The sequence below is a fragment of the Nothoprocta perdicaria genome, unplaced genomic scaffold (genome assembly GCF_003342845.1).
Source record: "Nothoprocta perdicaria isolate Ctin4 unplaced genomic scaffold, notPer1 scaffold_313, whole genome shotgun sequence".
In the NCBI taxonomy this organism is placed as follows: Eukaryota; Metazoa; Chordata; class Aves; order Tinamiformes; family Tinamidae; genus Nothoprocta; species Nothoprocta perdicaria.
In genome coordinates, this window is record NW_020455548.1 from 209,987 (window position 1) to 220,932 (window position 10,946).

At 45.4% G+C, this 10,946-nt stretch overlaps 1 protein-coding gene across 1 annotated transcript in view; it reads right to left on the bottom strand.

The window, feature by feature from the left end:
- Positions 1-846: 846 nt before the first annotated feature.
- The window catches only part of NUP54 (nucleoporin 54), a 17,316-nt gene continuing 7,216 nt past the window's right edge, over positions 847-10,946 (bottom strand). The window contains exons 9-14 of the mRNA XM_026042760.1: positions 4,228-4,282; positions 3,671-3,764; positions 2,754-2,861; positions 2,375-2,494; positions 1,925-2,035; positions 847-1,587 (exon numbers count right to left, since the gene is read on the bottom strand). Of these exons, the coding sequence (XP_025898545.1) occupies positions 1,459-1,587; positions 1,925-2,035; positions 2,375-2,494; positions 2,754-2,861; positions 3,671-3,764; positions 4,228-4,282 (617 nt within the window). The 3' untranslated portion in view covers positions 847-1,458. The remainder of the gene's footprint in view (positions 1,588-1,924; positions 2,036-2,374; positions 2,495-2,753; positions 2,862-3,670; positions 3,765-4,227; positions 4,283-10,946) is intronic.

The window sequence follows — 10,946 nt, forward strand, 5'->3', positions numbered from 1 at the left end:
TTTTTGGAAACATGCTTAAAGTGCAGCTGAGAAAAGTGTATGTGGAACTTAACTGGGGACAGTGTTTTATTTAGTAGAAGCACTTCCAGAAATAAACCATCTCCAACATGTAATACGTGCGCTAGCAGGGGGCTCTTCCAAAATCCTTAAGGTTTTATTTCCCTTGTTAAGAAGAGTCACAGGGAGGATACTAAACAGTCCTGCTGGAGCAGCTATGGTGCATGTTTGAGAGAGGTTCTTTGTGAGGGTTATTTTGGTGCAATTGAGAATGAAAAATGAGTGAGAGATGTTGATTTTAGGTTATTCTTTTCATTGGAGCCCCTTCTGTCTTGAACATGCGGTGCGGGCACTTGCAGAGGCCTCTATTACAAAATCCTTAGGCTGTATTTCTGTTGATCCACAGCATATATTTTATGAAGGAAAAATCTTCCTTGAGGCTAATGAAAGAAATGTTTCACCTCCTGCGGAAACGTGTGGTTGTGTACTAATGGCAATTGCTGTGTGCGGTAGGATCTCATGATGCAAACAGGATCTAGCTTCAGTTCAGCTCGTTTAAGTGACTTTGTAATAAGGCAAAACAAGTTACTTGGGCTCCAGGTGGTGTCTGGTGCCTGCAGTAACCATCGGCGCTGCAGGACGCGGCAGCAGGTAGGAGGGAGCGGCGTCGCGCGATCCCCTGCAGCCAGGGGAGGGCAGTGCAGTGCGTTACCTTGTCCCTGTCACCAGTTTCACTGTTTCACTTGCATACTGATCGAGCTGAGAAAGAGCCAACACCGTGCACAATGCAGCACAAAGTGAGATGGAATTTATTAGGTTCTATAAAGAAAAACAAAAAAGACGACATCCAGACATTCAGTTGTTGCTTGAGGGGCAGCTGAGCTTTGTATAACTCACATACACAAAGTGATAACATAAAAACTTCAACTCCCTACAGCCGCAGGGAAGGACAGACAGACAATGTCAGCTTCCTGCCATTTCCCCTCCAATAACGGTATTGTCAAGACTTACTGTAAAAGTAACAGACGTGACTTTAATCATCTCAATTAGCTCTTTACATCATGTTACTAGCCAATTCTTTTGACACAAATGGAAGCAGGCTCAGTTTTCCACAAAACAAGTCGCAATTGGACCAGTGCCCTCAGCATTGCTTCTTTTAGACAATGGTGTTGAGAAAAAAATAAAAATAATGTACAATAGTACATAATAATTTTATAGTAAATCAGTATCTGAACAGATTCAGTTTTCCTCCTTCTACTAAAGCATACAGAGCTTTATGAAACATTAGCCTTCCGAAGGTCAAGGTGAAAAGCTTCCAAGAGGCTCTGCAAATTCTGAGGATATCAGCCACGACACCTGCAGAAGATGCACGTTTTAATTCATCTCAGGCATGTTGGCCTTGGAAAGCGAATGGAGTGACCGCCTGCCGTGTGACACCCCCCCCCGCGGGCAGCCGCGTGGTCAGCTGAAGATGCCCGCTCTGATGGGGATGCTCTCGTTGAGGCCGTGCTCTATGAGCTTTATATCCTCCAGGTCATCCTTTATGATGCTTATCAGGTGACTCAGGCCTTCTTGCTGCTGCTTCAGGTGCTGCGGGAAGTGGATTTAAAGAAAAGGTTAACGCAGTGCAACCTGACAGATGAATAGGTCTAAAAGCTGCTGGAGTGCAGAGGCCCTGGTACGCTGACAAACCCTGTATAATTTTACGGTAAGAAGAAACAGCACTCTGACCAGCGCTAGCCTCACTGTGTAGAGTAGCTTTGTGCAATCTTGATTTGACGTGATGTTGTCAAAAGAAGTAAAACTGACTTGATCGTCACAAACCTGAAAGCCCCCTCCAAAGCTGAACAGAGCTCCCAGGGAATGCCAGGAGGGGTTGAACTGTGCATTTTCAGGAGTACCCTTGCCCTTGGTGGGCAATACTCACTTGCTTGATTTCCCTTAAGAGATCCGCATCCACGTAGTAGCGCTCCTCTGCTCTCACGGCTCCAAAGTGGTTTTGCATCCTGATCTGGGACATGAGCTCGTTGAGTCTGCCCTGCAGGGACAGATGAGAAGCAAAGGGCTTAGTGCTGCTCATTCCAGGTTCGCCTCACTTCTTGAGAAGTAGGTCTAAAGCTTATTAAAATATTTAATAGTTTGGGATAATGAAAATAAATTTTATATTTAATATTAATGGAATTACTGCACATTAAAAGTTCTAAAACGCTCAAAGGTATGCCACCAATGAGGCAGCAAAAAGCATGACCCTGTTATTTAGAAACACTGCTTGTAAGTTTTCTCCAAGTGCAACACAGAAAGTGGGAAAGTTAATTTGCAATGATTTATGGGGGGGGCAGAAATAAGGTTGCTGTGCAAGGTTCTGGTAATCGCTCACCTTGAACTGCGTGGGCGCGTTAAGCTCGCACTGGATTGTGTCTAACTGTACACGAAGCTGCTCCTCGTCCGCCTGGATGGCATAGCCGCTCTTCCTCTGGATTTCCTGCTTGATTAACACCTGCAGAAGAAGCCACGGAGAATCACCGGGGAAGCCCTGCTCTGCTCTCATCTCCCTTGTCTAGCCTCTCGCCAGTCACGCTTGATCCATTTGCAGGTCGGCACCTCACCACCAGCCCTCGGCTCTGGGTAAGGGGGAATTAGGGTCCAGGGGGATTATTCCTGACAGGTCTGTGCATGTGTTAAGGCACAGCGCGCGTCAGCTCCGTGCCCGGCCCTGGCCGCGGTGCTCGCTGTGCTGTTTGGGGCAGGCCCCCTACCTGGAGAGTGCGGTGAGAGAGCTTCATCAGCTTCCTCTTGTACTGCGCGATTTTCGCCATGGTGGTTGTCTGGTTTTTCTGCAGCTCACTGATATCTTCGGATATGATCTGCAGAGGAGATGAGCGCGTTGGAAAGGGCGACGCTTTCCGGTACCATGCCGCATAGATCCAATCTCACACTAGCACCGGAGCTCCTCAGGGTCTGGCAGCCTCGGGTGCCCAGGGAGGCTCTGCTTGCTTGCTGCTTTCATGCACAGCAGAGCAGTAACACCACAATAAGCTTGGGCAAAGCAAAGCAAAACTGAAAACTGTATCGCTCACATGTTTGTTCCTCAGAGCACAGAAATAGAGGAGGAATATAATAGAGAACAAAAAGAGATGCCAGCTTCTAGAGAAACAAGGATAATCAGGGTGTTTCAAAGTTACAGGTAACACGAGCTGGACTGGAATTCTGCGGATTAACGGTCATCCACCAGGTCCTCTGTAATTAGCAGAGGCCTAAGGGCCCCATCAAGAGCAGCCCTTTATTTCTCCTTCCTTTTGCAGGCTAGAAAGGGAAATTGATACTGCATGTGCGGGGCTGCTCGGGCCCCCGCATCCACTCCCTGAGGTTCCCCATGTGTGAGGGCTCAGGATGATGCAGATACCAAGTGCTCAGTTTCTTTACAGCTCATGACAACCATGAAGGAAGTCACTCTCAGGTATCTGTAACCACTTGAGGGTGTCTCCATTGCTCACCTGCAAAAATAAAATAAAATAAAATAAAATAAAATAAAATAAAATATGCCCAGCAGGCAACTCTGTATGTGTGGGTGCAGCAGGAGCTGTGCAGCCAGCAGAGGTGAGTAAAAGCAGTGTGTTTTGTACTGTCTCCCTCCTCAGCAGCAGCGAATCCCAATACAGGAAGGGAACCTCACATCCAAGCGGGTTTGGTGCTGCTTGGTCATCTGATCTTGCACCTTCAGTCGTCTCAGCAGCTCCTTGAACCCCACCATTGGCACAGGAATAAGCCTGCAAGAATGGATTATGGCTTATAACATGTCTTATAACACATGTTTATAGCACACAGCTGTTGTAAACAGAATATCCTCTCAGTGCGTTACAAGTGGACGTATGACTTAGTCATTTCACAGTCTTCACTTATTCCTAAAAATGGTAACAGAAGTGAGTCCAAGTTCCGTGTAGCTACTGGTATGTGCAAGGCTACCCCACTTTTCCAGCTGTTTAAATGACAGGATATGATGAAATAGGTGTTTGCAAAATATACTTTAAGAATTAACTTAGGTATCAGATGTTTTCACTGCAAGTCAGTGAGTTGTGGATACCTAGGGGGCTGGCCTCTCTAGTAACTACAAGTAGATATTGAGGAGAGCAAGTTATCGTGTAAGTGGCTCTCTAACAGTTATGCTGATCAGTCTGCATTTCTCCCGTCTCCAACGAACTTCATATTGTAACACTTGTTTGTTAGACTTACTTGTCAGGATCAGGATTATCGACTTTGGCTTGCTCCCAGATAATAGGATCGACACCTGAGGAAACAAAATCACACGTTGGACATGAATGACATGTGCTGTGAAATATGCCCAATGCTGTGAAAATAAAGGCAATGCATCTTTGTGTGTAACTATGTGGGGAGTTAGTGTGAGAAAGAGGTAGGTGGGATAAAGAAGGGAGAGAAAGAAGTAGAGAGTGAGAGATAAGGGCTGAGCCAAGGGGCTAGAGAGGTAGCAGAGAAAAGGGGAGAGAGAGGAGGTGTAAGTGGGAGCGACTGAGAAAGACTGACAAATATTGATGAGTGGGTTTGAAAGGGAGAAGAGTCTGGTCAGTTTCTTGAGAACAGAATAGGGAGGGAGGGAGGAAGAAGACAAATTACAAAGAAAGAAAAAGACAGACACAAAGACAGACAGACACAGACAAAGACAGACAGACACAGACAGAAACAGACAAAGACAGACAGACACAAAGACAGACAGACAGACACAAAGACAGACAGACACAAAGACACAGACAGCCAGAAAGCCAGAAAGACACAGACAGAAAGCCAGAAAGACAGACACCGACAGACAAAGACGGACAGAGAGACAGACGGACAGAGAGACGGACAGAGACAGACAAAGACAGACAAATATGGACGGACAGAAAGACAAAGACAGACACAGACAGACACAGAAAGACAAAGTTGGAAAGATGGAAAGACAGAGACAGACAGACAAAGACAACGACAGACGGACAGACGGACACAAAGACAGACAAAGACAACGACAGACGGACAGGCGGACAGAAAGACAGGTGGACAGACAGAAAGACACAGAATGACAAACGGACAAAGACAGATGGAAAGACAGACGGACGGACAGAAAGACACGGATGGCAAGATGGACAAAGACAGAAGGAGGGAAGGAAAAGATGGACAGACGGAAAGACAAAGACAGACGGAAAGACAAAGACAGACGGAAAGACAAAAAGACAAAAAGAAAGACAAAAAGACAGAAAGACAAAGACAGAAAGAAAGCCAGGAAGACAGACAGACGCAAAGACAGAAAGATGGACAGACAGATAGACGGACAGAGACAGACAAAGACGGACGGACAGAAAGACGGACAAAGACGAAAGACAGACGGACAGAAAGACGGAAAGACAGACGGAAAAACAAAGACAAAGACGGACAAAGGAAGACGGACAGAAAGACAAAGACAGACGGAAAGACAGACAAAGACGGACGGACAGACAGAAAGACAAAGACAGACAAAGACACAAAGACACAAAGACAAAGACAGGCGGACAGACAMAGAAAGACGGACGAAAAAGACGGACGAAAAAGACGGACGAAAAAGACGGACGAAAAAGACGGACGAAAAAGACGGACGAAAAAGACGGACGAAAAAGACGGACGAAAAAGACGGACGAAAAAGACGGACGAAAAAGACGGACGAAAAAGACGGACGAAAAAGACGGACGAAAAAGACGGACGAAAAAGACGGACGAAAAAGACGGACGAAAAAGACGGACGAAAAAGACGGACGAAAAAGACAGAAACGGAAGGAGGGAAGGAAAAGACAGACAAAGACAGAAAGACAGGCGGACAAAGACAGACGGACAGACAGATAGAAAGATGGACACAGACAGAAAGACACAGACACAGATGGACACGGACGGACAGAAAGACAAAGACAGGCAAAGACGGACAGACAGAAGGACAGACAGACGGACAAAGACGGAAAGACAGACAAGGACAGGAAGACAGACGGAAAGATGGAAAGACAGACATAAAGGAAGATGGAAAGACAGAAACACAGAAAAAAGACAAAGACAGACAGATGGATAGACGGACAAAGATAGACGGACAAAGACAGATGGAAAGACAGACAAAAAGACAAAGACAGATAGATGGACAGACAGAAAGATAAATGGACAAAGACAGACGAAGACAGAAAGACGGACAGACAGATGGAAAGACAGACAAAGACAGATGGACAGAAATACACAGATAGACACGGACGGACAGAGAGAAAAGGAAGGAAGGAACAGACAGACAGAGGCGGACAGACAGAAAAACAAAGACAGAAAGATGGTAAGACAGACGGAAAGAAGGAAAGACAGATGGAAAGACGGACAGATGGACAAAGACAGATGGGAAGACAAAGACAGATGGACAGACGGAAAGATAGACAAAGACGGACAAAGACAGACAGACGAACAGAAAGACAGAAACAGAGGAGGGAGGGAGGGAAGGAGGGAATAGACAGACGGAAAGAAAAAGAGAGAAAGAGAGAGAGAGAAATAGAGAAAGAAAAAGAGAAAGAGAAAAAGAGGGAAAGAGGGAGAGAGAGAAAGAGAGAGAGAAAGAGAGAGAAAGGGAGAGAGAGAAAGGGAGAGAGAGAAAGGGAGAGAGAGGGAGAGAGAGAAAGGGAGAGAGAGAAAGGGAGAGAGAGAAAGGGAGAGAGAGAGAGGGAGAGAGAGAGAGGGAGGGAGAGAGGGAGGGAGAGAGGGAGAGAGAGAGGGAGAGAGGGAGGGAGAGAGGGAGAGAGAGAGGGAGAGAGAGAGGGAGAGAGAGAGGGAGAGAGAAAGGGAGAGAAAGAAACAGGAGGGAAGGACGAGAAAGACGGACAGATGGAAAGACAGAAGGAAAGAGAAAGACAGACAGACAAAGAGGAAGACAGAGAGACAAAGACAGAAATACAGAAAAGGAAAGGCAGGCGGAAAGACGGATGGACAAAGACAGACGGACAGGCAGACAGAAACAGAGGAGGGAAGGAAGGGAAGGAATAGACGGACAGAAAGAGAGAGACAGAAAGACGGACGGACAGAAGGAAACAGAGGAGGGAAGGAAGGAATAGACAGGCAGAAAGACAGACAGAAAGATGGAAAGACAAACACAGAAAGACAGAAACACAGAAAGAAAGAAACAGAGACAGTAGGGAAGGACGGAGGGAGGACGAGAAAGACAGACGGAAAGACAGAAGGAAAGACAGAAAGACAAAAAGACGGACAGACAAAGAGACAGACAAAAACGGGCGGAAAAGGGACGGACAGACGGATGGAAGGACAAAGACAGATGGACAGACGGAAACAGAGGAGGGAGGGAAGGGAGGGAAGGGAAAGAAGGAGGGAAGGAATAGACCGACAGAAAGAAAGAGATAGACGGACAAAGACAGACGGACGGACAGAAAGACAGACGGACAGAAAGACAAAGACGGAGGGAAGGAAAAGACAGACGGAAAGACAGATGGAAAGAAGATGGAAAGACAGAAACACAGACAGACGGAAAGACGGACGGACAAACACAGAAAGACGGACAGACAAAGACAGAAAGATGGACAGAGAGACGGACAAAGACAGACGGACAGAAAGATAGAAAGAGGGACAGAAAGATGGACACAGAAAGACACAGACACAGACGGACAGACAAAGACAGATAGACAGACAAAGATGGACAAAGATGGACAGACAGACGGACAGAGAAGGAAGGGAGGGAGGAAGGAACAGAAAGACAGAGACAGAAGGACGGAAAGACAGACAAAGATGGATGGACAGATGGACAGACAGACAAAGACAGATGGAAAGATGGACAGGCAAAGACAGACAGAAAGAAACAGAGGAGGGAGGGAGGGAGGGAAGGAGGAGAAAGAAAAAGAAAGAAAGAAAGAAAGAAAGAAAGAAAGAAAGAAAGAAAGAAAGAAAGAAAGAAAGAAAGAAAGAAAGAAAGAAAGAAAGAAAGAAAGAAANAGAAAGAAAGAAAGAAAGAAAGAAAGAAAGAAAGAAAGAAAGAAAGAAAGAAAGAAAGAAAGAAAGAAAGAAAGAAAGAAAGAAAGAAAGAAAGAGAGAAAGAGAGAAAGAGAGAAAGAAAGAAAGAAAGAAAGAAAGAAAGAAAGAAAGAAAGAAAGAGAGAAAGAGAGAAAGAAAGAAAGAGAGAAAGAAAGAAAGAGAGAAAGAGAGAAAGAGAGAAAGAGAGAAAGAGAGAAAGAGAGAAAGAAAGAAAGGAAGGAAGGAAGGAAGAAAGGAAGGAAGAAAGGAAGGAAGGAAGGGAGGGAGGGAGGGAGGGAGGGAGGGAGGGAAAGACGGAAAGACAGACGGAAAGACGGAAGGAAAAAGACAGACGGAAAGACAAAGACGGATGGACAGACAGAAAGACAAAGAGAAAGACAGACAAAGACAGAAAGGGAAAGACAGACGGAAAGACAGAAAGAAGAAGACAAAGACAGAAGAAGACAGACGGACAGACAAAGAGAAAGAAAGAAAGGGAAAGACAGAAGGACAAAGACAGATAGACAGACGGACAGACAGAAACAGATGAGGGAAGGAGGGAGGGAACAGACGGACAGAAGAAAGAGACAGACAGAAAGACGGACAAAGACGGACAGACGGAAAGAAAGACGGATGGACAGATGGAAAGACAGAAACAGAGGAGGGAAGGAGGGAATAGACAGACGGACAGAAAGAAACAGACAGAAGGAAAGACAGACAAAGAAACACAGAAAGACAGACGGAAACACAGAAAGACAGAAACAGAGACAGGAGGGAAGGAAGGAGGGAAGGAAGGAGGGAAGACGAAAAGACAGACGGAAAGAGAAAGACAGACGGAAAGACAAAGACAGAAAGAGAGACAGAGAGACACAGACGGACGGACAGACCAAGACAGATGGATGGACAGATGGGCAGAAAGACAGAAACAGGAGGGAAGGGTGGAAGGAAGGAGGGAGAGAGAGGGGGGGGAAGGAAGGGAGGAAGGGAAGGAATAGACAGAAAGACAGACAGACGGACGGACAAAGACAGATGGAGAAAGACAGACGGACAGACAGACAAAGAAGGACAGACGGAAAGAAGGACAGACAGACGGAAAGACAGAGGAGGGAAGGAGGGAATAGACAGACGGGAAGGAAGGAGGGAAGGGAAGAGGGAACAGACGGACAGAAAGAAAGAGAAAGACGGACAAAAACAGACGGATGGACAGACAGACGGACAGACGGAAAGAAAGATGGATGGACAGATGGAAAGACAGACAGAAACAGAGGAGGGAAGGAGGGAATAGACAGGCGGACAGAAAGAAACAGAAGGAAACACAGAAAGAAAGATGGAAACAGACAGGAGGGAAGGAAGGCGGGAGGACGAAAAAGAGATGGAAAGACGGAAAGAGAAAGACAGACGGAAAGACAGAAAGACAGACAGAAAGACAAAGAGAAAGAGAGACAGAGAGACAGAGAGACAGAGACAGAAAGACAGAAAGGGAAAGACAGACGGAAAGACGGACGGACAGACAAAGAGAGACAGATGGACAGACGAAGACAGATGGGCAGAAAGACAGAAACAGAGGAGGGAAGGAGGGAGGGAAGGAATAGACAGATGGACAGAGAGACATACAAAGACAGATGGAAAGACGGACGGACAGAGACAGACAGACGGAAAGACAGAGGAGGGAAGGAAGGAATAGACAGACGGGAAGGAAGGAGGGAAGGAGGGAATAGACAGACAGACGGACAAAGACAGATGGACGGACAGACAAAGACAGACGGAAAGACGGACAGACGGAAAGACGGACAGACGGAAAGACGGACAGACGGAAAGACAGAGGAGGGGAGGAGGGAAGGAGGGAAGGGAGGGACAGACGGAAAGGCAAAGAAAGAGAAAGACAGAAGGAAAGAGAAACACAGACGGAAATACAGACAGAAAGACTGACAAAGACAGACGGACAGACAGATGGATGGACAGACAGAAAGACAGACGGACAGACAGAAGAATGGAAAGATAGACAGAAAGACAAAGACAGACAGACAAAGACAGAAAGACCTGTGCCACAACCCATTCCAGACAGGAGTTTCACAATCTTGCACTTTTCCAAGCCTTTGCCTGATTTACATATTTAGTGGATCAATTTACATATTAAATAAGCTCACAAATATCACACCTCTTATGACTTAATAGTCATCAACAATCATCAATATCCATAAGACCTCACATATATCCATAATACGTTTCATGAATATTCATGAGTGCCCTGCGATATTGATTGCGAGCTATTATAATTTATAATTACAATTTATAACACTTCATGCGTATTTATGCAGTTATTTAATACTACATTTCATTATCTATGCCAGCTCATCAATATTTATGAACATCATGAATACCTATGAGGTTCCTGAATATTCATCAAAGCTCATTATTATTCACTTGACCATTATTCACAGTGCTCATTAATAATTATGAGATGTGATTAATATTTATGAGCACTCATGATTAATATTTACGAACTGCTGAATATTTACAGATGGTCCTGAATATTTATGGCATCTTTTTCAGGCTATTCCTGCTTATGACTTGATCATGCTATGCTACGATCAAACTGTGATCATGGCTATTATTTATATATATATATTTCTTTCTTATAACAGAAAAAGCACAACCCAGCACAGACCATAGATCCCTGATAACAAAACTCTAATCCCACCCCCTCCCCCCGGTAAATCTCAGCCCTGTGCCCTCCTTCAACCTGGAAAAAAAGAAAGGACAGGGAATCCCCCCCACACACACACACACACAAACAGAAAACCAGACACAAAAGCAAACACAAGAACAGATATTACTGCACACAAACTACTACATACAAAACAAACATAAACAGGACCCAGACGCATAAGCACACACACAATAAAAAACTCAACAAAAACATACAAACAAAAATACCCAAGAAACAAG